This window comes from Mastigoproctus giganteus, chromosome 10 (assembly GCF_048544385.1).
Source record: "Mastigoproctus giganteus isolate SK-2022 chromosome 10, ASM4854438v1, whole genome shotgun sequence".
NCBI classification, from domain to species: domain Eukaryota; kingdom Metazoa; phylum Arthropoda; class Arachnida; order Uropygi; family Thelyphonidae; genus Mastigoproctus; species Mastigoproctus giganteus.
In genome coordinates, this window is record NC_143584.1 from 208827647 (window position 1) to 208855052 (window position 27406).

Below are 27406 nucleotides of genomic sequence, written 5' to 3' on the forward strand. Positions count from 1 at the left end.
AATGTAGCTACGACATTAGGGCGTATAACAAGAGAATTTATGGAAATATTCATTTAATAAACAAATTTTATAATTCTGTTGGTAAGCACTAGATCGTCGTGTTCTGAACTTATGATGAAGCACACATTAAGAAGATGATGATTTAAATATAAAATGAAAATTTCTGCCGACTTAAATTTTTATGCCTACCACGTCACTGTATTTCGTGCATGTGTGGCAGCATCAAATAAAAATAATAAATTTTCTATTTATACTCAGAGACGACCACACAGTCACAGGAGTTCACAATATAGAGAGAATACAAGAAACAGCAACGTATTTAGCAGGTCACGGGTTTGAACCCCGGTCACTCAAAGCAAGTGTACTTATGTAAGAATTTTTAAAGAGTATAACTATTACAGTGTCCTAGATACAACAGATTATGCAATTTGAATGCTCATACAATAAACACGATAGGATTGTAATTTTTAGTTGCCTTTAATCAGGTTTACATATTACTTCCAACCTATTATTTCCATGCCCTAACCTATTATTTCAATATTATTTCCCTAGGTCCAACTGAACCGCTTCAAGATCAAGCTAACCTTAAGAAACGACCAACCAGATGCTTCTGATCAAGTTTCATCCCCTTATGCTGACGACCAGGAGGGCGATGAATTACTGGATGATCAAGATCCTCTTATCTCTATTGACCCAGCTCGTGTGGTGTACGAGAAAACAACTCTTACCAGTGAGGTAACATTACATGTGGGACGTCGTAAATCCGTCCGAACTCTCACTATAACAACGACGGTCCCCCGTACATTTCGGCATTCAGCTTATCTATCAAACGGACTGCAGGAACCAAAGGACATTGCAGCAGCCTATAATGCCATAGTCGCTACGACGCCTCCAGAAGGAGACATCAATAATATCGTAGTGACGAAGACTTTTACCACAACAGAAAGAATGATGCGAACTTCGGTTGTTCCAGTGTTAGATGGCCCCTCAACTGCCTATCACACAGTCACAGAAAGTTTCTTTATCCTGAAGATTATCACGGCCTATAAGACCATGCCTCCTGGCGATGTTACGGTTCTTAATGATGACAACGAACAGGCGAATCTAGATGCAGATGCTGCAACCGCATTGCTCGAAGGAGCTATTCCATTGCCTCCGTCTCCACACCAACACCTTTCGCAAACCCCACAGCCCACTCCGCCATTACTGCAATCCACGAGCAATCCTGGAAATATTCCCCTGGACCTTGCTAACCCTCTCATCTCCTTGGGGGCGGCATTACAGAATCCCTTGGCAGCCGTTTATTTGGGACTTCAGCAACTCAATCTTCAAGTGACGACATATTCAACTGTTACCAGGACATCCACTTACGTGACAACAGACACTGTGTACAGCACCAAGGTGGTCAGCTTCTACGATGGCCGAGCCACGAGATCACGGACGCTATCAGAATCGATTTCGACAACAGAAAGTACTTTGACCTCGTATATTACCAAGGTAGAGCCGTACCTCAACACGCAAGCTCTTCACCAACAGCAGCAACTCCAACAACTGATCGGAACCCAAATTCCTCAACCTCTTCTTCAAGCCCCACAGCATTTCTCGACTGTGACGTCATCGTACACCACAGTGACCACGGCCACAAGCCTAAGCACAAGGGTGTATACGTTGATCTACAACGCTTTTAGCACTAAGTATCGCACCGTTACTAGTACCAGTCTTTACGACACCACCATTACCACCTACAGCACTAAAGAAATTCCGATAACCCTTAGTGCTGCTCCAGGTGGTTTCCCTTATTATGGCTAATCAGGGAATGAATAAGCCAATTTATTTAACTCAGGAACACAACTAAAAGTGTCAGGCGCAATACGTTGCGGGGGGATCCCCCCCTTTGCCGAAGAAACAAATGAAATATATGTTTCGGCATTATGACCAAGTTGTAAGAGTCATCTATTTGATGCAACCGGCCCACATGTGATCAGCTTGTTGTGGATTCTAAGATGCGTCTTTGTGATACCTTAGATACTGATTATTCTTGCTGGGCGAGATTGAAGTTTGTTATCGGAGAATGGGCCAAGCACCGATTTTTATTGGGATTTTAAAATAGGTAGCATTGAGTATCAGCAACACGATCTCTCTCTTTCTTTCCCTCTCTCTCTCTCTCTCTCTCTCTCTTAAGCCAAAGAAAAATAAATTTAATATTATGTATAATTTCGCCATCACTCTGTCAACTTGTTACACTGAGCCTTTTCTTCTACTTTATATATGCGCTTATTATGAACACGACTGTCCGGACTAGGAAACTAATATATGTGATATCTGACCTAGTTTTGTGATCGGCCCACAAATAAATCTATTTGTAAATTCCTGACCAGTGCTACATATATAAAGATAAATATATATATTTATACATATATACATACGTGTAAACCGTTCTTCTGAACGTATTTCAAAACATGTCACAATATCTTTGTTTTAATTTCGTATTTCGCTGAAATGATTTGATAAGAAGTATTATAATAAAAATCGTAGCATGAGCAGGTCTCTGCATACTTAAAAAAAAGAAAAAGGGAAAAAAAAAGAATTCCTTTGGGCATCAAGACAAATAATATGAAAGTTAACATAAACTACGCAGTTGATTCTATGTATATATATATTTTTTTTTTTTTTTATTTTCATAAAGTGAATTTATATAACAAGCAGGCTATTTTATAATAATATTTCTAATAAATGTTTGCAGTTGATTAATACAAAAAATATCTAAATAATTTGATAAAAAATAAACTAACAGTTATAGTTAAGATTGCCAACTATCCTCCTCTTGGTTGTATTATTCCCCTGCTTAATTTTATTTTACATAATAAACATGTAAATTATTTATTTATTTGTTTTTACAATTTTTCTATTGCATATTTCCACAAAAAAGCTTGCATACTTATTACCAATTTCATATATATATATATTATTTTATTTATTTTTTTCGAATTATACACTTAAGTACGAGTATACAGTATTTACAAAGCTGTACTTCCAAACGCATGCGTCGATTAGATAAAACAAATCTCTTATAACGGATTCTTTAAGGATAAAACATTTGGTCTGGCTAAAAATAATATCAATAAATATATAAATAAAATAAATACTCAAATAAACATGAAATAATAACATACCGTGCAAAAAAAACCTCAATTATCAGCACCTGTATACATATGTATATAAACATACTCCTACAGCCAAACGATACTACAATCACTAAAAGCAATTTAACTCAATTTCACCGAAAGAGGGCGAACGTTAACAAGCTCGTTAATGCAAAAAATGTTGGCGAAAATAAAAATGCAATCTTTTAAAAACTGAAACTGCTTTTCTATAAAAACATATTACTGTATAATAAATTATTTAACACTACACTTCTGTAAAAATAAAGTGCATAATTCCCTACAAGCAAACGATACTACAGTCACTAACAGTAATATTCATTCAATTTTACCGAAAGAGGGCGAACAGTGATACCTCGTTACTGTAAAAAATAATTTTTTTAATTTATTTTTTAAAACAAAACATTTTTTGACAAATTGAAACTACATTTCTGTAAAAACACACTGTAAAATAAATGTTATTTAACAGTACGCTACTGTAAAAATAAACTGCGTAATTTCCTACTTCTGGAAAAACTTTCGTTCGCTGATATTTTTATATGGCTACCACGTCAACGTAAAGATTAATTGATGGGTGAGTAGTATGATGAAGTCTATGGATGCCAATGATGTTTTCAAGTTTTTTTACCTCCCGACTCAAAGCAGTAAACGAACAAGAAAAATGACTTGGTTCACAAACGATTCTAGTTCCTTTGATTGTGGAAGTAATTTAATTGCATTTCGAAAAAAAAGTGTGATAATTAGAACAATGAAAATGGCAATATATTCAAGGTGATGTAATCTTCAATACGCAATGGACTCATGAAGCTGCTGAAAAAATTTTGCAGCTAATTCCCAGTGATGTCCCTCAAATGTCAACAAATCTGCTTTTGTATTTCAATCTGTATATAAATAAACTTTGTCTATCTATCTGTAGCTGTCGTGATTCATTTGTTCAAAGTAAGGCAGAAAACTACTTATGGGCTTTTATTTTGATAAATTACAAAACAAATTTATTATGGCAAAATAATTTAAAGCCATGCAAAAATTAGTAGTCATACAAAATGAATATGAAAAGAACTTCTGTAGATAACTATGCCAGGGTTATATTTAATTCAGCACAAGTTATGCCTTCCTCTAAAGGTTCACTCTTGTGTCGAATTGCATGTAAATCATACGAATATGGCTGAAACAGGAATGAAACACTAAAAATTAAATATGGTAAATTATACTTGCTGATTTTTTGAGGATGATTTTACTTACTATTTTACATTAAAGTGAATATTTTGTTCATATGAGATAAGAAAATATTGAATTTATAAATATAAAATGATATATTTTATATAAATATAAAATAATATAAAAGGCATTGCTCCAATGGAGAAGAATGTTGCTTTTTATTTAAAATGTATGCTATCACTGAGACCCAGGTCTATGTATTATTTTCATAGCTTTCATAGCTAGTAACTTTTGCCATAGGCTTAATTAAATGATTTTATTAATATGTTCATCACTGTCTACTTGAAATATGAAGTGCAAAAGAGAAAATTTCGTATATCAGGTTCAAACATTTAGATATTTTCGGTTAAATTTTCAACTTTTGTATGCATTCTGATGCTGTTCTTTTATCTTTTTGACCCTATTGATCCCTCAAATTTAAAAAAAAAGTAACTTTTTAAAAAGTTAAAAGAACCTTTTTAAATTTTTTTTTAAAAGAGTACGAGAAGTTACAGCTGGAGGTTTTGAGTAGTGTTTAATCCTCATCATAAGACGTTAATTCCTTGGAGAAAGGACTTTCACTTCTCATAAGAAATAAAATCATTGTAAGGTTATAATAATTATAAGCAATTGAGCGAATTGAAATAATCAACAAATTAGTGAACAAGTTAAAAAATGTTACAGTCAACAAATGAGAAAGAACGATATTAACATCAGCAACATGGTACTTATAGAATATTGTGCTCCACAATCGGAAATGTTGCACAGATCTGTATTACAATAACACTGTCTTTTGTGAAAAAAATCATCACGATTAATGTCTTTGCAATAGGAAACGGTGAAAGGGGAGATTGCGCATCCCATCATAAATGTCGTCATTGTACCTAGAAACATTAAAAAGATCTTATCATCCAGCATCAACAATAAAATGTGTTTTTAATGATGTAATGAAAATTAAACAAAATATACACTCAGTGATCATTGAATTATGACTACCCTATCCATAATGGACTATGTCGCATAACTCGCAGTGGCGCATCCGTACCCAGGTGGGTAGGAGAAGCAGTGCGTAGCACACGCTTCTTGATTAGACCGGGGTTCGAGCCGTGACCACCAAATACGGAGGATGCGGAAAGGTCAGGGAATGACCACCGCATATCTCCGGAGCAATATGGCCTTAGTTGCTAATGCTCCTAAAAACCAAATAACAAACAACAAACAATCATAACTCGCAGTATAAGAAGTCAAACAGCTTCGTACGCTAAAACAGTGGTAATTTGCAGCTGGTTGTGCAAATCAAAGTGGTAAAGTAGCAGTTATGGCACGTTTAAAGATATCACGGAGTTAGTTTCAGGGCATGATTGTGAGAGTTCGCACATCAGCTGCTTTCATATCGGAAAGGGCACGTTTTGTCGGTTGCTAACAGCACACTCTGGTTAATATGTACAAAAAAATTGTGTCCAACGGGCCAAACCACCACCCGTCGACAGAAGTGTAAATGATTATGCAAGGTGGATGTTAGTGGTAAGCAAAGGGAGCAGCGCGTTGTACGGACTTGACAGGAGATCACTGTGCGACAGGTTACATCGCAATACAATATGGAGAATGCAAGAATAATATCCTAAATGACGTTTGGGGTTCCACTCAGACGTGCGGGGTTCCACAGCAGACGACCCAATACTCCTCAATACCCAATACCCCTCTCCTCACCGCTGACGTCGACGGTAAATGCTATGATCTCAACAACACGTTGGTTAGGCATTGAATAAAGGATTGGAAAAGAGTGTGCTGGTCGGATGAGCCGAAATACGCCGAAGGACACCTTCATGTATGGCTCAAGCAAACCGAGTCTATGGATCCATTATGCCTACTATCCAGGCATGTGGCGTTAGTTGCTTATTATTGCTTATTTTGCTGGCAAGAACATCACAATACAATACATTGGTCCATATGTGCCCCTGGTATCTATGGACCAACGTTTCACTGGTGAGGTCTAACAGCAACTCTTAGGAGATCGTGTGCATCCTGCCATGTATTTTTTTTTTTTTTCCGGGGAGAAATGGGATCTTACAAGACGATAAGTGCCGTGTCATTGGAAACGCACTATACACTAGTGCTTCGAGGACCACAGTGAAGATATCACCCATATTGATTGGCCTCCAAATTCTCTTGACCTCAGTACAATTGAACACCTGTGGGATGTCTTGGAGTAAAAGCGAGGAGTATGGACACGCAGCCGTCATCTATTCAGACACTGTGGAATGCCTTTGTAGGAAGATTGGCTATAGATTCCTAAGGACGTCTTCAGACATCTAGTGGAGTCAATGCTTAAGCGAACAGTGGCTGTTATCCGTGCGAAGGGCGACCCAACGAGATATTAAGTAGGCGTTTATAATTCAATGATCACTGAGTATAATTAAATAATATATTTACTATAATCGTATTTGAGATTTAACAAAATTAAAGATATAATGTATAATTACATGATTTTGGAATAAGACCACTGCCAAAGCAGTTAAATTCTGTAATCATAATGAAACGTTATTGAATATCTATATTGAGAAGTTAGGCTGTCTTCAGAGATTATCTCTATGAAAATCGTATATCCAAGTGAATCTAGGGGTACACAATTGTTTATTAAACCTGACATATCTATAAACTCAATGCCAATCATTAAATGTGAGTTATATATACCGCCCTATCATTAATATCCATTGATATTAATGATAGGGTACCCCTCTCTTTAATAGTTGGTCAAGTCCTATACTAGCACCACGTGTGTGAGACACAACTCTAAATATGCTCGTAGGTCTTCGAGCAGACTGTAATACAATTATGAATGCAGATTCCGGGATGAACAGAGTTAAAAGACTTTCAAAGGTTAACAGTAATAGGGAACGACATAAGAAATCGGTCTGTACGTGATATTTCAACGGCACTGAAAATCTCTAGGTCTACGATTGGTGTATGATCAGCAAATAGATGAGAATGGGGCTGAATTCGTCAGAAACGCCTCGGAAAACGACCGAAACGATGGAACGTGATAGCAGAATCCTGCAAATAATCGCAACGCAGATGGATGTAGTCGCAGCACGCATAAACCCTCAGTGAGACGATTGTAACAGTACCAGCACACTCGAAGAACGCCGCATGATATGGGTTACTTGGGCGTGCAGCCATCCACAAGCTATTAATAACCCTGCCTAATACCAGACACCATCTAGCTTCGTGTATGGCGGTGGCCTTAGACCATAGACCAATGGAAAACTGTGCATTGGAGTGACGAGTCACGGAACATGGTCTACCAGTCTGATGATCATGCCTGGATGTGGCGGATTCCTGAAGAAAGCTGCTGCCAGACTGTATCGTTCTGAGAATGAAGTTTGGCCTAGGCAGGCGATGGTCCTGGGCTGCTTTTTAATGGTTTGGCCTGGGATAATTGGGTTGTTTTGGATTAAAATCATCCAACTGAGCTCTCCGTAGACGTCCTGAACAATAAAGTGTTCATTACCATAGTTGAAGCAGCGCGTTGGAGAAGGCCCATACCTGAATTCAGCAGGACAATGCTCCATGGCATACTGCTCATGTTGTGACGGACTAATTTGAGGATATGAGGGTTGAAAAGTTGGACTGACCAGCCCAGGGCCGGGGAAAGCTGTCCAACTAGTTACACTAAACGGGAGTTAGCATTAGCATTAGTTGAGGCATATGATACAAGAAAGCAAGAAAGCAAGCTCATCAGCCAAAAATAAAAAAAATAACCTCGTTTCGCCCATCCGATCACTCCAAATGTTTGTCTAGTTCAGTCTTAAATTTATTTTAGCTATCAACTTCCACAACAACAGATGGAAGTCTGTTCCAGCTATCAACTACCCGCTGGCTAAAGGCAAACTTCCGCACATCTATTCGCCAACTATCTTTGCTCAATTTGAAGCTATGCCCCCTCAGGTTCTTAGTCTGAGCAAGCGAAAGTATCCCGTCAGCATCGAGTCTGCTCAAACCATTCAAGGCCTTATACACCTCAATCAGCTCACCTCGCAGGTGCCTAGTCTCCAGATGCTGCAACTTGCAGAACTTAAGCCTTTCTTCGTAAACATACCCCATTGTTCCTCTCACCAATCTTGTTGCCCTTCTCTGTACTCGTTTTAGCAACTCAACATCCTTCCTAAAATGAGAACTCTAGACCTGTACGCAATACTCAAGGTATGACCTGACTATTGCCTTATACAAAGGAATAATCACCTCCATGTCTTTGCGTACAAAATTCCTATATATCATTGACAAAACTCAATGACATGCTCTGGCCGCCCGTCTGCACTGCTCAGAGGACTTCATATCTGACTGCACAATTACCCCCAGGTCTCTTTCATTCTCCACCTCCCTGAGAGTAGTACCACACAGTTGGTATGTTTCTCTTGGGTTACTGCTACCCATATGCAGTACTTTGCATTTGTCAATGTTAAACTTCACTTGCCACTTCTCAGCTCATCTGCCTAGCTTTTCTAGATCCTGTTGCAGCAGCATACTGTCTTTAGTGTCATTAACAACCCTGTCAACCTTTGTATCATCCGCAAACTTGGACATTAAGCCTGATATACCTTCATCACTATCATTGATAAATACACAAAATAACAATGGACCCAGCACCGAACCCTGTGGAACTCCACTAATAACATTAGTCCACGTAAAACAATGTCCATTTATTACCACTCTCTGCCGTCTCCTACTCAACCATCCCTTTATCCATTGCAGCAAATTGCCCTTAATGCCATACCGCTCCAATTTGTACAGCAGTCTTCCATGTGCGACAGTATCAAAATCTTTCCTGAAATCCAAGTATATGATATCAAAATTATTTTTGTATCCAGTTCCTTTGTGACCACATCGTAGTATCCAATCAAATTGGTCAGACAAGACTTCCTCTTAACAAATCCATGCTGTGTCTGAACTATTACTGTAGTCTTGTCTAGATGATCCTGTATCACCTCTTTAACCAGTGACTCCATTATTTTTCCCGAACAGAAGTTAAACTAACAGGCCTATAATTATTTGTGTCACCCTTTGAACCCCCTTTGGGAATTGGGGATATCAAACTATTATTTTTTTAGGCCTTCCGAATAATTAAATTCATCTGCAGTGCTGAATCTTATGTCTGTTAATTGCTTGTGTTCTATGGTCGATTTTACTGTTTTGCTGGACGAAAAACCACAGTTTCTGGGGGGGGGGGGGGGAAACCTTGCTATCTACGCCTGAGATCGACAAACTCAGCCATGGAGTGAAAAAGGCCCAATAAAGTTGCTCGCGTCATCGACGGGCTGTATTTGGGATACATTTGCATATTTCCAGTCAATGAGGACCTCTCCTGAATCTAAGGATGCTCTCATAATTATGGCTCAGGGTTTGCTAACTTCCCTCACTGTCTTCTTCAATATAACTGGGTAGATTCCATCCACCCCAGGTGCCTTTTTTTTTATTTTGACCGTCTGTAAGTGAAAAAAAAAACCACAAATAGGCCAGAGATGAATTTGGAATAGACAAAGTCTAGACATACTAAAACGAAAGAATAAAAAAAAAAAAAAAAAATTGGAAATCAATATGCAAAGTAGATCTCAAGCCATGATTTGTCAAAATTGTTGTGGCTATAGCCAATAGCACGAAAAATGCTTAGTTGCTGGCGAGTATCAGAGCAGTGTTGCAAAAATATACAAAATACAAAAAATACATACAAAAATAGAAGGTATGTCCGATTCTGAGTGGTTACAGAGCTGATTGATTTTTAAAAGTAATTGCGGAGTTATGGATTGTAGAAAATGACAAACTCAATAAGAATAAGCACATACATGGTGTGAATAAGCATTTTACTAAGTGTGTATGCGTGTTCTTATTTCTATTTTATTATTTTTTTTAATAATTCAGAACTCCATGGCTATTTCGTTTAAATCCATTCATCGCTCTCTCACCGTTCAGAATTAGACATATGCTCACATGAATTTACCATCCCTGCGACAGGTACTGGTACTAAGTGCGTAGGGTGGTTGTTATGTCCGGTTACTATTATTGGTCAAGGAATTCAAGGTTCCTATTCCGATAGGAACTGACTCTCCTGCAGGTGTTCATGATCACGGCTTTCTGGAGATCCTTGCAGTTGTTGTCTGGGATGTCTATTGCTGCTAGGTTCTTATGGAGACTCTTTGGCATCGTGCCAGTGGTTGACGAGGTGATCTGAATTGTCGTTACTTGTTCCATATTCCGCATATCTTGGACTTGCTGTTTAAGGTCTGTGAACTTCCTGATCTTTTTCTCGTAGGTTTTCAGGAAGTTGGTGTTGGGCACTGCTATGTCAATCAGGTAGGCAGCCATTTCCTTCTTGTCGGTGAGGGTTATGTCTGGTCTGTTGTGCAGGATCGTATCCCAGTGTAGTTTGTGATCAGGGGTCTGTAGTACGACCTTACATGTAATCGGTACACTTTCTTTGATCACCTGGACATTTGAAAACATAAACATACTTTTTGTTTTTGCTATTATAAATGCATGCATGCTGTATTTGTATCAGTTATCATTGTGATCACTCCCTTCTCATTGTAACAATGCTAGTCGCAAGATCCACTAATACAAAACCAAGGGTATCGATGAGACAATAAGCAAACCATGATTTCAACGTTGTAGTTTTTCTTTTTGTTTGTAGTTTTTTTTTCCGGGATCAACTCAACATTCAACATACAGAAACATGGAGATTCTTAAAATGCTTCTTCATGTACTCTACGGTAGTTTACAGGTTTTTGGAAATTCAGAGTATAGTACAATGGACTTAAGAAGCAAATGCATCTTTATTGGTATACCATTTTCACGATTTTTGCAACACTTACCATTCAAATGAATAACGAAGTTAGTACATCCAAAGGTACAATTTACGATCTCAACTGGTGAAAGTTCCAGATCGTCACGACATGGTAGCAATGCAATTGTGTTGTCCCAAAAGCAGTTGTAGCAACGAACCTCCGCTCCCACTAAAACGCAATGAAAATAAAAATATTAATGATGTTCATTAGTTTTTCAACGAATTACATGAAAAATATATACTGCCTCAATACGTTTGTGACCCAATCTACAGACAATAATCCGAAAGCATACAGCAAAATGTTAATGGAGTTTTACAGTGCATGGGCAGCTGAGGCCATCTAAAAATGTAAAAGTCTTTTCTGGTTATAACGTGGATTTAATTTACTGTCTAAAAATTCTGCTTCTAATTAATGTACTTGATTTCGCACTGATGGGTTAAGAAGGAAATTGAGAACACCGAAATCTAAAGAGTACTAACATGTAATAGGAGATTTTTAAAAGTTGGTAGTTAAAGAAAATATGAAATCTAAAATTACAGGAGAAATATTTTTATAATGTTTCTTATAAGAATAACTTAAGAAATGAATCTTTTTTGTGAGCAAATTTTGTGCATTCGAATTGACAACATGTTAAGTGGTAGAACGACTGTGGTTTAATGAGAAAAGTTCCCGCAGACCATACAGTTCTGGAGCACCACAAAAACAAGAATTTAGTTCTCCTTCCTACATGATATGGGAAGGTTGGCTTTAAATTATGCTTCTGGTCATGCAAGCCTCTCTTTGACCCTGGAACACACATAATTTTACCATTGGTGGGTATAATGTATTATTAATGATCGAAATGTCTGGATTGTTATCTGACTTTAATAGTAATATTCTGTAGATTTAATAAAAAAGTGTACCGATAATGGTTCTTGGTCATATCGCTGTATTGCACACAATATATTTAGAAACTATTTACTGCAGTTAGTTTTCAGAAACAAACAATATTTAAAAGGATACATTAAAATGAGATAATCCACTAATAAACTCTAAATGCAATTTTAGTTCTTTTAAACATCCGTATACTTTTAGTCTTAAAAGATTTTAAAGCTAAATGAAAAACTAATAGTTAATTAATTTAAACTAAATTATATTACATTAAATTAAAAATACAGAAGCAAAGAGAAATGTATTTTTATTTGCAGTCTACCTGGAAACGTATCCCATATTTATAGATTGAGTGTATGAAAAAAATATATTCCTAGTTACGCTAGACTTTCCAGGAACACAGCGTGAACGCAATAGTTCGTTTGACAGAAGGAAGTAGGTCGTATTATCTTCGCCTAAATAGAGAACTTTCCCACTTCTAGAGAGTTGTTTTGGTTGCTGACATTCGTCAAAGGAAGTCAACAGAGGAAAGGAGAAAAGATTTGTACACTTGACAACAGAAAAACGAGAGAAAGAAGGCGTGAATTGAATATAAATATTCGTTATATGATTATTATACTCCTCCAAGAATCCTACAAAAGTTTAGAGTTCAAAGTTGGAAAACTATATACATGCATGCATTTGAGCATGGATTTTCTTGCTAATGCAATAAAATACATGATGGATGTACAATATCCTCCAACATGCATTGGGACACCTCGCTACTGGAAAGTAATATTTAATTCAGGAGGTCACATGAAAGGCAGATGGCGGGATCAGCTCAAAGTTGGATATAAAAGATATGCATACTCAGTGGCAAGTCTGTGTTCTTTGGTCGGTTTGCTTGTGTTGCTGAATGATAAATCTCAGTTCCGGGAGAGAAAACCTTGCTGTCCTCGCTTGAGATCGATTAAGTCACCCACAATCCCATAAAAGTTCCTGGCGTCAATAATGGAATTTGAACCTGCGTCTTTTCCACCTGGCTTGCAAAAGGGGCCTGGATTCTATAATTTAACAGTAATTAAATTGCCACGTAGTGAATAGGTCCACTCGCCAGATAGCAGAAAGTAATTATAAAAGATATTAGTAATATATTTTTCTTCTTCTTCAAGAGGAGTGTTTCTATCATGTCATGCACTCCCGTACTCCATCCATCCATGTCCTCATAGGTCTTCCTTTTCTCCTTCTTCCTGGAGGTATCTATTCCAGGATAGCCTTTTGATATCTGGTTTCTTGCATCCGTTATATATGTCCATGCCATGTTAAACGCTTTTCTTTGATAGTATCAATAATAATCTTTTTTCACTTCCATTATGTCATATGTTTTCATTCCATTTTCTGTCTCTTCCAGAAGTTCTTGTTGAGCATCTCCAAAAATCCATTTCTGTGAAGAGCAATTTGTTTTCCCCTAACCTGTTAAACGTACTATTTAACCTAGAGAAAAATATATTTTTATCTAGGTTAAACTTTCTTTGGTAAGAAACCAAATTTGAATCTGATTTTTTTCACATTTGAAAATTTGACATTTGTCACCTACGTTCCTGAACGTTTTGAAAAGAAAAAAGAAATTCTTTCCAAATAAAGTAACGCACGGTATTTGAAACTTGTCTCGAAGTATAATTCCTGGTAAACACCTTGAAAAATTTCAAGATTTCTATCTTCTAAAAATAAACAAAGTAAATGACCTAAACTGCACTATCTATCCTCATAAATTATACAGTTTAATTAATTACTAAGATATGTTTTTTTATATTTTCTGTAATTACAGAAATTAGAATACTTGTTATGGTTACTTAGCATTTTGATCTTTTCTCTTACCTTGAGTTGTAATTATCACAAATATTATAATCACCCAACCAGTAGAACGCTTCATGTCGGACCCTACTTTTGTCCTCTGGCAGTGGTCCGCCTTGTTCTTATCAATCTACAAGCAAAGGTATGAAACTTTCAACAAAATAGCTTCGGGCAAAATAAAATGAAAGGTTGAAATTGAATTCAAGTTTAATTTAAATTTTATGATCTTATGTTATTAATCACTGTTCACTTTAAAAGAAGGCTTTCATTACAACACACTTTTCAATGTTAGTACAAAACAAGATCTACGTACTGATTTAAGAACCAATATAAAAATCTATGCTTTGAAATGCTTGCAGTTTGAGTTCCAAAAAGAATAGAATCACTCCATTCTCCTTAGGACATACATCAAATGTTTCATTTTTTATCTCGTGTAAACATCTAGTTAAAAACTTTCTTCTTCTCCAGGAGGAGTGTTTCCATTTACAATGAGTTTCTTTCCTCAGACTACAAGTTATTCTTTGGTAGGATTTTTTTCCAGCCATAAAGTGCGGTTCAAGGTGTCTTGGTCGGTTAAGCCTTGGGCTGTCATGCACTCCCGTACTCCATCCATTCATATCCTCCTAGGTCTTCCTCTTCTCCTTCTTCCAGGAGGTATCCATTCCAGGATAGCCTTTGGATATATGGTTTCTTGCATCCGTTTTACATGTCCATACCATGTTAAACGTTTTTCTTTGATAGTGTCAATAATATTCTTTTTCACTTCCATTTTCTCTCTTATGTCTTAATTCTGTTTTCTAAAATTTAATTGCATTTTTCTTACAATATTTGATATGAAAATTTCGTGAATATATCAGTCGGTATTACGGGATTTTTTTTTTTTTTTTTTTTCAATTATTTCATGTACAGTATTTTGTTTTGATTTTTTTTCTTTATCCGTGTATTGTAATGGCGATATTCAATGTAGTGATGGGCATAATCGAATGATTAGTAATCTAAATTAATCGAAATAATTCGAAAAAAAGCTAAAGCCAAAAAAAACTATTCGAATGATTTTTCATAATAGAAATAAATCATTCGAATGATACGACTATAACCGAAATAATCGATTCAATCATTTTAATGATATGAGTATAATTGAAATATTCGAATGATTTTTCACAATCGAATAATATGATTTACTGTACAAATTGGAGCAGTATGGCATTAAGGGCAAGTTGCTACAATGGGTAAAAGGATGGTTGAGTGGGAGAAGACAGAGAGTGGTAATCAATGGACACTGCTCTTCGTGGACTAATGTTATTAGTGGAGTCCCTCAGGGTTCGGTGTTGGGCCCATCGTTGTTTTCTGTATTTATCAATGATATTGATGTAGGTATATCGAGGTTAATGTCTAAGTTTGCAGACGATACGAAGTTAATGACTGCAACAGGATCTGGAAAAGAAGAGCAGGTGGGCTGAGAGGCGACAACTGAAGTTTGACATTGACAAATGTAAAGTCCTGCATATGGAAAGCAGTAACCACAGAGTAACGTATCAATTGGTTGGTACTATACTCAGGGTTGCGGGGAATGAAAAGGACCTGGGGGTAATTGTGCAGTCAGATATGAAGTTTTCTAAGCAGTGCAGACAGGCTACAAAAGTAGCTCATGGCGTCTTGCCGATGATATACAGGAATTTTACTAGTATGGATAAGGAGGTCATTGTTCCCTTGTATAACGCAATGGTCAGGCCACATCTTGAGTACTGTATATAGGTCTGGAGGCCTCATTTTAGGAAAGATGTAGAGCTGCTGGAACGAGTAAAGAGATGGGAAACGAGATTGGTGAGTGGAACAAAGGGTTGCTGTTACCAAGATGGCTTAAGTTCTGCAAATTGCAGCTTCTGGAGACTAGGCACCTGCAAGGTCATCTAATTGAGGTGTATAAGGCCTTGAATGGTTTGAGCAAGCTCAATGCTGATGGGATTTTTCTTCTTGCTCAAATTACTCACCTGAGGGGACATAAATTGAGGGGACAAGAAGGTAGAAATCCCAAAACCTGAGAGAGAAACTAGATCTCAATCTGAATCCAAGGAACAAACTGTACAAAGAAGCCAGAAGTGCGACTGCGTGCAGGAGGAGCATGCTCTGAACCCCGCACTGCTAGTGGGCCCCGTCCTGCAACAGATGCTCACCCTTAGGACGGCATTAGAGACCTTGTTCAAAGAGCAAACGAACAGGGTTACAACAAATCTACGCGCCGAAATCGTCTCCTTATGGAGCAAATTGTAGACTATCCTCCTCTCTACACAATCGAAATATGACAAAGCAACTGCCAAGTTAGAGGCCTACTTGGAGGGAAAGGCAAATCAAATGCCACAGCGTGCCCCTTCCTACGCACAAGCGCTGAGGACCACATCTAACCAGATTCCGACTGCAGACTCTAGTGTACAACCTGCCAAACGGAAAACACTCCTAAAGCAACCACATCTGGTCGTTCTACGCCCTTCGACACCGGACGAAACGCAATCCAGCGAAGAGCTCAAGACACAAGTAATCGCCAATCTAAGCAATTACCTCAAGACAACGAGGATAAAAGCAGTTAGGAAGACCAGAAACACCGGCATACTAATAGAGACGGAGACAAAGGAAGAAGCAGAAAAGATCATCAATAACCCAAAAATCCCAGAACTAGGCCTTACCGCGACCTTGCCCAAGCGAAAAGGACCGTCCATGACAATATATGACTTAGAAAATGACCTGACACCAAACCAGTTGGCAGACGAGATCTACCAGAGAAATTTCTCCGACTCCCTACCTAACTCTGACACCCAAAACCTGCCTACCCCAAAGTATTCCTACAAATCTAAAGACGCCAGATCCACCAACTGGATTGTGGAACTTACTCCTGTCGCCTGGCAGGCCCTGAAAGGACAGACAAGGATCTTTGTAAACTGGAGCAGCCACCGCTTCCGCGAGCACGTGGGTGTGCTCAAATGCTTCCGTTGTTGCAGATATGGCCACACTACACATACTTGCACACAAACGGCACCAACGTGTGGTCACTGTTCTGAAAAAGGCCATTGTTATAACAAGTGACCAAATAAAAGCATACAACCAGTTTGTACAAATTGTAAAAGACTAAAAATGGACTCTGCGCACTCCATAAGAGACAACAAATGCCCAGTGTACCTTAAGGCTAAGAGGTTATACCAGGCAAGACTCGATTATGGAGACACGCCTTAAGGAGTAAAACACCAGTGAGGTTAAGTTCATACAAATAAACGCACAAAGGGCCAGGGCAGTCGCCGGTCAGTTATGACTTAAAGCTGAAGAGGAGAACATTAACGTCTTAATTTTGCAAGAACCATATGCCCACATGAAAAATGGTCCGGAGGTATCACCTGAAATACAAGATCATCCAGGCAGAGGATGAGACTCCCTGGGCAGCCATTGTCATCCAGAATCCAGACGTCACAGCTACTAGAATTACACACGTCTGCACTGCTTGGGTCGCATGTGCCCACATTGTTACCGCCATGGGAGCCCTTTATATTGTGGCCCTGTACTGCCGCCCAGGTGAGGACATCACCTTCGCCATAAATTACCTTCACACGGAAATCAACACCTTTCCAAACTTGAGAATAATTATTGGCGCAGACGCCAACTGCAGGTCCCCGGTGTGGCACAGTCACACGCCTGATAGACCGGGCACAAGGAACAGTCAAAAACTAGAGGAGTTCCTGGCAAACGCACCAGTAACAGTATTAAACCTCCCACACAACCTGCCGACCTTCTGCAATACGTGTGGGAGTCAACTGTAGATGTCACCATGGCCTCCAGAAACATAGCCAGCAATATTACTGGGTTGTCGGTCCAAGATGCCTGAACTACCTGCGACCACTGTGCCATAACCTTCCAGCTTACCCGCTCACTAACTAGGAACCCAGTACCAAGACAAATACAGCACAGGTGCGCTATTTAGAAAGCAAATTGGGACATCTTCCAGACTGAAATCTCAGGCGCCTTACAGGAACATAATGACGAACTCCAGACCACCAGCAACCCGGAAGTCCTTCAGCGGAAGACAACAGCCCTCATCATTCAGGCCTGTGAAGCTGCAATACCTAGGAAACACCGAGCCCCGGGTGCAGTGCCATAGTGGAATCGGGACCTGCAGCACCTTAGAAAGAAAAATCAGATCCGATGCAAGGCTTTTCAAAGGGCCAGAAGATCTTGGCCAGCTGCAGAAGTGGAGGCCTTACGGCAGCGGTACAGAGAAGCGAGAAATGCCTACACCGTGCAGATACGTCACTGCAAACAGGAAACTTGGCAGCGATTGGTCACAACTACTGGCAATAACGATCCCTGGGGGGTAGTCTACAAGATCACCACAAACAAGCTCCCTCGGGGGGGGGGAGGTTGTCGCTACTACTAGAACTCCACAATGTGCCATGACTACAAACTGGGAAAGCACCATAAACAATTTTCTTGACGTGGTCTTTCGACCACCGGCTGAACCGCAGACTGACGATCAGAAGAAAATGTGCCAAGATAATACGACCTACAATAACCAAGCAATGGAAATACATTTCACCAGGGAGGAGCTAACTGTAGCAGCATCAATGTATCAGAGAAAATAAATGCCCAGGGCCAGACCTGCTATAACCAGAAATTGTTAAAAAGACAGTGGAACATGCCCCTGACCTGATGCTAAATTTTTACAACAAATGCCTCCAGGCAGGAGCCTTTCCAACATCTTGGAAGGTTGCCAATGTCAAACTTATCCTAAAAAATCCTTCCAAGTCGCCTATCCTCCCAGACTCTTACAGGCGTATAGCCTTGCTCTCCGTGGTCAGCAAGCTCTTCGAGCGCCTATTACATGCTCGTCTCCAACCTCACTACAATACTGCAGGACTAACAACGCCCAACCAGTTCGACTGTCGACAGGGTCATTCTGCCATAGATGCCCACCAGCGCCTCCTGGAGAAAGTGGAGAACTGCAACAGAAAATACTTCTTGGTGATCTCTCTGGACTTCGCTGGGACGTTCGACACACTTTGGTGGCCGATCGTCCTGGCTAGACTTAGAGGGGAAAATCTTCCCAGCAACCTCTATCAGACCTTACAGAACTACCTATCCAACAGATTCATAGTAGTGAATGCACCCTATCAGACCCTCTCTAGAAGCATCCACCGGGGCTGCCCTCAGGGTTCGGTCCTGGGACCATTCCTATGGAACGTCGTCTTGGACAGCTTCTTCGTCTCGGACCTCAGAGAAATGGATGCTCAAGCATTTGCCGATGACCTCATTCTCTCCGTCTCGGCGAACTCAAGGGCAAAACTGGAAGAATCTGCGAACCTGGCCTTGGAGCTACTGCAGAACTGGGAAAAACAGAATCACCTGAGAATATCACCAGAAAAAACCAACTCAGCCTTGCTGAAAAGGAACTCGGACCTGCGACGGCCTCCTCAAATTAAGATAAACCAGACGACAATAAAATTCTCCAAACAACTCAAGTATGTAGGGGTCATCCTAGACCAAAACCTATCCTTCAAAGACCACCTACAAAACATCCGAACCAAGATTAGGAAATATGCTGCCCTAGTTGCTAAGGTGGCTCGAAGGGACTGGGGCTTTGGCCGGCATACGCTACATATCTTCTACAAAGCCATATTCATACCTATCATCACATATGCCTCTGGCGTATGGTATCACAAGGCTACTACCGCAGTCAACCGACGTATCATCGACTGAACCCAAAGATTGATTCTACTATATACTTCTCGTGCCTGCAGCATGGTGAGCACCCACGCTTTACAGGTCCTGACCGGAGTTCTCCCCCTTGACCTGGAGATTGTGGGCAAAGGATTACTTTACCACCTGGCAAAGGGTACCTCAAGGACTTGTCTCTCGGACATACAACTGACCCAGCAAATAACCGCACCGCTGAAAAGAAGAGGCTCTACGCTCACCTGTTGCAGGTGTGGCAAGAAAGATGGACAAACTCCCATACAGGGGAGATAACCAGAAAGTTTATACCTGACGTCAGCAGGGTCTACCCTAAGTTCCCAACGTGGTTCTCACCTGGATTCCATGCGGCATACCTTCTCACCGGACATGGCGCCATCGATGTCAAATTTTTCCTTTTGGGAATTGAAGAGGACCCTACCTGTGTTTGCAGCAGTCTGGAGAGCTGGCAACATCTAATGTATGATTGCCATCTTTATGATGACCTCCGCAACATCCTAATAACAAAGATCCTATATTGTCCTAGAGGACAGGAGCACAACATACTGGATACAAAATAAGAGTACCTGGCTTTCTCCTGCTACGCCCAAGAGCTCTTCGTAAGAAGACGAGTGCTCGCTGCATTGGAGCACAACTCAACCCTACACATGACAACCAGGAATAACAACTGAACCTACTTAATAAATCACAAGAACTGACTTGACTAAACTGGACGGGACCTGGTCCCATGAGTGATATCCCAAATGGGAACACCAATACCACTGAAGACCAACTGCAGCTTGCTGCTGGCCATCTTGGCTATCAAACCATGCTCCCTTGCATGGTCCTATCTTTTCCCCTCTCTCCCGGTAGGGGGAGGGACGGTATTTTCCGTCCCTCACCTCCTTTCCACTCCTCTCTTCGCCTGGTGGGGCATGGGCCTGCCCCCACTGATTATCTGGGGTCGCCTTCTCTATCGTCCCCATATTTCTGTCTTCCCCCCAGCCTTCTGTCTTCCCCCACTCTACCTAATACGCAAGTGTATACCCCACATAACTTAAAATTTAATAATGACTAAATTTAATTGCGTTCACACTAAACTCATTTGGCCTTTCTACTCAATTTTCTTAACCCACACCGAGCGAGAATTTTTATTTTATTATATATATATATATATATATATATATGTTTATTTATATATATATATATGTTTATTTATATATATATATATATATATATATATGTTTATTTATATATATATATATATATATATATATATATATATATATATATATTTTTTTTTTTTTTTTTTTTTTTTTAGGTCCTAGCCAATGAAATCTCAGGAAATTAGGTTACAGCTGCATAAGAATTAACATTCTGAAAACATATCGCAGAAAAATCGTGAGAGATGTCATGAATACATTCTCATAATATTGATGATAATATTATGGTTATTCGATAAGTGGTGTTACCACTTACATTTGGAATAAAATGAGCCATATCCACAATATACGTGTCAGGAACTGGTACAGAAGCATCTACATTCATGCTAGAAGTAAGCAAATCAACGAAATCCAAATGGGGATTCATCATAGGATGTCTTTATTAATTATTCGTGCCTTCAATACTGTCCACCAGTTCTCAGAGACCACAGAAACTGATTTATCATAAGAACTATATTTAGGGTGTAGCTCTACAGCGGATCTGATGGAAGAGCTGCAGCATACAGACCAATCATCACAGCATGCGCAACCTATCCTAATTGATCCCTGGATCGTTGAAAAGTTGTGTTATGGATTGACGGCGCCTCCGTAGCCAGGTGGGAAGGAGCAGCAGTGCGTAGCACACGCTTCTTGATTAGACCGGGGTTCAAGCCCGTCACCACCAAATACGGAGGATGCGGAAAGGTCAGGGAATGACCACTGCATATCCCGGAGCAATATGGCCTTAGTTGCTAATGCTCCTAAAAACTAAATAACTAACTAACTATGGATTGACGAAACACGGTTCACGTTTTTCCAATGCGATGGCCATGTTTGAGTATGGTGGATGCCCGGAGAACGTCATTTACTAGTGTACAGTCAACGGTCAAGTTTAACTAAGGTACTGTCATTACTGGGGTTGTTTTTGTGGTTTGTGTTGAACCATTAGTCATCTTTGCTGGAACAATGTGATACAGTGACATTCTGAACACTGCTGCTCTTCCTACATAGCGAGAACCATTTTATGTTTCAGCATGACAATGCACCACGTCATACTTCAAAGCCGGTAGTGACTTAGTTTGAAAGCAAGTGCAAAAGCTTCTCTGCCCTGCTCGGATCTTCAACCTTAACACCTTTTAGCATTAGCATTAGCATTAGCATTAGTAGAGGCATTTGATGCAAGAAATCAAGCTTATGCAGCATCAGCCAAAAAAAAAAAAAAAAAACCACTTCCACTTCACCCCTCTGTTCGTTCAAAATACCTGTCCAGCTGAGCCTTAAACTTATTTAGGCTATCAACCTCCACCACAAGGGATGGAAGTCTGTTCCACCAACCAACCACCCGCTGGCTAAAGGCAAATTTCCGCACGTCTATCCTACATCTGTCTTTCCTCAATTTGAATTTATGCCCTCTCAGGTGATTATTCTGAGCGAGAGGAAGAATCCCATCAGCATTGAGCATGCTTAAACCATTCAAGGCTTTATACACCTCTATCAGATCACCTCGCTGGTGCCTAGTCTCCAGACACTGTAATTTGCAAAACTTAAGCCTTTCTTCGTAAGAGCACCCCTTTGTTCCATTTATTAATCTTGTTGCCCTTCTCTGTACTCGTTCCAGCAGCTCTACATCCTTCTTGAAATGAGGCCTCCAGACCTGTATACAGTACTCTAGGTGTGGCCTGACCATTGCCTTATACAAGGGAATAATCACCTCTTTATCCCTGCTGGAAAAATTCCTGTATATCATTGACAATAATCCATGAGCTACTCTTGCAGCCCGTCTGCACTGCTCAGAGAACTTCATATCTGCCTGCACAACCACCCCCAAGTCCCTTTCATTCTCTACCACTGTCAGTGTAGTACCACAGAGTTGATACGTTGCTCTGGGGTTGCTGTTTCCCATGTGTAGTACTTTACATTTGTCAATGTTAAACTTCATTTGCCACCTCTCAGCCCATCTGCTCAACCTTTCCAGATCCTGTTGCAACAGCATAGTGTCAGTAGTGTCCTTGACAACCCTGCCAACCTTTGTATCGTCTGCAAACTTGGACATTAAGCTTGATATACCATCATCAATATCATTTATAAATACAGAAAACAATAATGACCCAACACTGAGCCCTGAGGGACTCCACTAATAACATTAGTCCACGATGAGCAGTGTCCATTGATTACCACTCTCTGTCTTCTCCCCCTCAACCACCCCTTTATCCATAGCAGCAATTTGCCTTCAGTGCCACACTGCTCCAATTTGTGCAGCAGTCTTCCATGTGCAACAGTATCAAAAGCCTTTCTAAGATCCAAATAATATCAAAGCTATTCCCTGCATCCAGTTCTTTTGTGACTACATCATAGTATCCAATCAAATTGGTCAGGCAAGACTTCCCCTTAACAAAACCATGCTGTGTCCGAGCTATAACTGAAGTCTTGTCTAAATGATCCTGCAGTGCTTCTTTAACCAGTGCCTTCATTAATTTTCCTGGAACAGAAGTTAAGCTCACAGGTCTATAATTACTTGTGTCAGCTTTTGATCCTCCTTTGTGAATTGGGGTCACATTTGCACATTTCGAGTCTATGGGTACCTCCCCTGAGTCCAAGGAAGCTCTCATAATTATGGCTAAGGGTTTGCTTACTTCCTTTGCTGCCTCCTTTAATATAACTGGATAGATCCCATCCACCCCGGGTGCCTTTCGTGTGTTTATCTTCAACAGTTTCTTCTCCACTTTACTCCCAGTTATTTCAAGATTCTGTAGCTTACTGCTAGAGTGGAATACACCTCTGGCATTCCCCTCGCTGAATAACTCCTCATGTGTGAATGTCGATGCAAAATATTCATTTAGTTTGTTAGCTACCTGAGCAGGATCATCAACAGTTGACCCATCAATATCAAGTGGACCAATCTGATTCATCCCCTTCCTTCTAGAGTTTACATAACTAAAGAACTCTTTGCTGTTTTTCTTTGCATCCCTTGCCAAGGATTTCTCGTAATCTGCCTTCGCCTGCCTAACCTCCTTTGTAACTTGGTTGCATATCAACTTGTATCTATCATAGGCTTCTGTGTCATGTGTTAATTTGTAAGTATCCCATGCATTTTTCTACTCTGCCATATGCCTCATTAGTTCATCTGACATCCATTTTGGCCTAAACCTTGAACAATATTTCTTAGTTGGTATGTAAAGCCTAGTAGCTTCCAAGATAAGTTCTTTGAATGCTTCCCATTTTGCGTTTGCTGTTGGTAACATCATCAGTTGGTCCCACTGTATAGAATTTAAATACTGTCTCAGTCCATCGTAGTCGCCTTTACGGAAGCAATAACCCTTCCCTTTACCCCTAATGGTAGTTACCTCTTTGAGTAAATCCCACTTCAGCACACTGTGATCACTGCCACCTGGTGGTTCCTTTATCTGCAGATTCTTAATGCATGAAGAATCACTGCTGATAATCAAATCAAGAGTATTACTCCCTCTAGTTGCCTCCCGAACATGCTGATGTAGAAAACAATCATCCAATAAATCCACAAAAGTCCTGCTAGTGTGTGAGTAACCAGCCCCCAAATTCCAGTCAATATCTGGGAAATTAAAATCTCCCATTATAAGACTCTCTGATTTACTGGCCCACTCTATTTCCCTGTACAATATCTTATTATACTCATCAGAGTCATTAGGCCTATAGCACACTCCTACTCTCAATTTTGATCTCCCAATGCTTATGTCACACCAAACTGACTCAACACTGCACTGTCCAGCGATGTCGACTGGCTTCACTTCCTTGGTTTTTATGTGTTTCTTAACTAATAGCATAACCCCTCCTCCCTTCCTACCCTGTCTATCCTTTCTGTAGACATTGTACTCCCCAAATTCCAGTTCTGCATCCCTTATACCTGTGTGACACCACGTCTCTGATATCCCAACAATATCTGCCTTTGATGTTTTGAGCAATACCTCAAATTCATCAAATTTATTTACTAAACTCCTAGCATTGGTGTACACACAAGTATACCTGCACCTGTTTCTATTCTTAGCTACCCTAACACAACCCATGTGTTTACTTGTACCGCAATGGCTCCCAGCAGTCTCTGAAATACCATGCATCTTGTTTTTCAGGCTTCTGCTCATTCTAATAGAAGCAGTGCAAGAATCTCTTTCACCTCTGCCAGTGGCTACTGTCAATCTATTGGTCTTTGTCTCCCCCCAAGCTAGCAGTTTTCCGACCCACCTAACACTGCCTCGATAGCATCAGCAAATATTCTTGCACCCTTTCTATTTAAGTGTATCCCATCCCTGTAGAAGCAATCTCTCCTGTTAACAAGTACAGTCCAGGCTGAAAAAAATTCTACCCCTTGAGCCTTGCACAATCTTTCCAGGGCCGAATTGATCGACAAGGCTCTCATCATATACTCCCTCCTATCGTGTCTGGGCAGAATTGCAGACACTTTCAAATTCAACCCTAATTCTCGGCTTTTGTTCAACAGTGACCTGTACTTGTTCAGTAATTCTGCCGGTCTCCTACTCTTAATATCATTAGTGCCAACGTGTACAACTATATCACCTTTTGTGGCCTTAAAAGATGATATTCGCTTTACAACGTCATCAACCTTTGCCCCTGGCAGACATACCCTGGTCCTGTTCCACCTATCCTTTTTGCAAAGCATGTTCCCCGTTTCCCTGACAATAGAGTCACCAACAACTACTAGTTCCTTCGGGACCAGCGCATTCTATCTTTGGGATGAACTGGAATATCGACTTCAGTTCAGACCAACACGCTGGCAATCAGTAGCTGCAATAAACGCTGTTTTTAATGAGGAATGAATCAAAATATCTTCTTCCTCTAATTAACAATTGGTTGAGGGTCTACGAGTAGAGTACAGTGTGTGGTTAAGGCCAAGGGGGGCTTGGTATGGTGGGAAATTACCATACCGTCAAGTTCGTGACTGCGGTGAGGGCTCGGAAGGTTGGTTTGGATTGTGGCTTTCGCATGTAGCACAGCAGTTACAATCGGTGTCCTTCCACAACGGGTGAAAAAGACCTCGGTTCGAATACCATCGATGATGGGAGGAATTTTCACAACGTGGCTGAATTAGTCGGTCTCAGGCGAGGTTTTTTCTCCAGGAAACCCGGGTTTTTGGCCCAGCAAAGAGAAAATCGACCTCAGAACACACGCAATTTATAAACAATATAGACGAAGCAACATGGCCTTAGTTGCCAATGCCCCTAAACCCAATAACAACTAATCTCTTTTTTTCATTCTTTGGTTGCATTACTGTCTCAATCACATGTTTCCTCTCTCTCCCCTGTTTTCCTCTCTCGACCATTATTATGATTTTCACCACTTTTTATTATGTTTTTATTGTAGTAGGATCTTAGGACCATCAGCGACTAAGGCCATATTGCTCCGTGTAAATTGGGTGTGTCCTGAGGTCGATTTTTTGTTTTCTGGACGAAAAACCCAAGTTTTCGGGAGAAAAACCATGCAACCCTCGTCTGAAACCGACTAACTCAGCCATGTTGTAAAGGCCCATAAAAATTCCTCACGTCATCGACTCGAACTCACGTCTTTTCCACCCGGTGTGGGGAGAACGGCGATTCTACCAACTACCTAACCACAAGGGCACTTTTGATTAGAGTAATTTTAAAAAACTTCATAAAAATTTAACTGCAGTGGAGGTAAACTAAAAATCTTGAAAATTTAAACCGTCATTAAATTCTATTACTGCTATGAACCAATGGTGGATTTATCTGAAAAATAAACAAATTTTCTGTTTATACTCCAGGATCAAAGGAGTTCACAAAACAGAGAGAATACAAGAAACAGCACCGTATTTACAAGTTTCTCTTCTGTGAAAATCAAGTCAAATTCGAACCACTTTGGCTCTATACATTTCCAAGAAAAATATAAAAGAAAACGTATTTGAAAAAACTTACCAACCCGGTACCCGGTATGAATAAAGGAGATTAATCATTACTTCGCCGTCTGGAATCAAAAAATCGCGTCTAACGGGCCAGAACTTTATCGTTTGTTTCTTAAGAGGAGGAGGGAAGAGGAAAATAAAAAAGAATTGACTATTTGCAGACTTCCTGTTTGTTACTGTGACATTGTTATCCATCAACCCATTCTTTCCGCCCATGGAGTGTCAAGGTTACTGATATTAATCATTACGTAACCGATGAATTTACATTTTGTGCGCGAAGCCAAATACAATAGCGAAACGTGTCTTCTACTTCCCATGTACTCAAGCGAATGGTCGGTTGGTGCTTAGAGATAACACGAAGATATTAGCATATCTATATTAAGTACTGCCTGAAATTTTTCGCCATTAAAACAATATATGAAAAAGAAATAAAATCGCAGGATATATATTTAAGTTGAAGTTTAAATTGCATTGAAGGTTAAATTTTGAGTTGAATCACATAATTAACCCCTAAATAACCTGAATACCGTTGAAGGATTTCGCCTCTATACTGACCATGGTATATATTATTTCGTGTTAATATTGGAAACATGCAGGAAAGCAAGTTTATACAGCAACAACAACAAAAACACTTCCCACATTACCTGTTCATCCCATCTAAGAAATTGTCTAGGTCTTCCTTAAAAT

General features: G+C 39.8%; 2 protein-coding genes across 2 annotated transcripts in view; one reads left to right on the forward strand and one right to left on the reverse strand.

Annotated features, from left to right (window-relative positions):
• LOC150079828 (uncharacterized) overlaps nt 1–2480 on the forward strand; it is a 112121-nt gene extending 109641 nt beyond the window's left edge. Inside the window, 1 exon segment of the mRNA XM_090383734.1 lies at nt 553–2480. Coding sequence (XP_090239860.1) covers nt 553–1809 — 1257 coding nt within the window. The 3' untranslated portion in view covers nt 1810–2480.
• Nucleotides 2481–4967: 2487 nt separating this feature from the next.
• On the reverse strand, nt 4968–26829 carry LOC150079829 (uncharacterized). The gene is made up of 4 exons (XM_090382969.1): nt 26733–26829; nt 13925–14030; nt 11225–11365; nt 4968–5242 (listed from the first exon to the last, which is right to left on the reverse strand). Exons 2-4 carry the CDS (start codon nt 13977–13979, stop codon nt 5043–5045), a joined length of 396 nt encoding a protein of 131 aa, XP_090239095.1. The 5' UTR covers nt 13980–14030; nt 26733–26829; the 3' UTR covers nt 4968–5042.
• Between the last annotated feature and the right edge of the window lie 577 nt (nt 26830–27406).

What these genes read in the sequence shown, in the direction of transcription:
- LOC150079829 (XM_090382969.1), bottom strand. Translation starts at nt 13,979, where the DNA reads ATGAAGCGTTCTACTGGTTGGGTGATTATAATATTTGTGATAATTACA. An exon ending in TGTGATAATTACAACTCAAG is followed by an intron (nt 11,366 to 13,924) that starts GTAAGAGAAAAG and finishes ATTGCGTTTTAG; the next exon opens with TGGGAGCGGAGGTTCGTTGC. An exon ending in CTTCGTTATTCATTTGAATG is followed by an intron (nt 5,243 to 11,224) that starts GTAAGTGTTGCA and finishes TAATGTTTCTAG; the next exon opens with GTACAATGACGACATTTATG.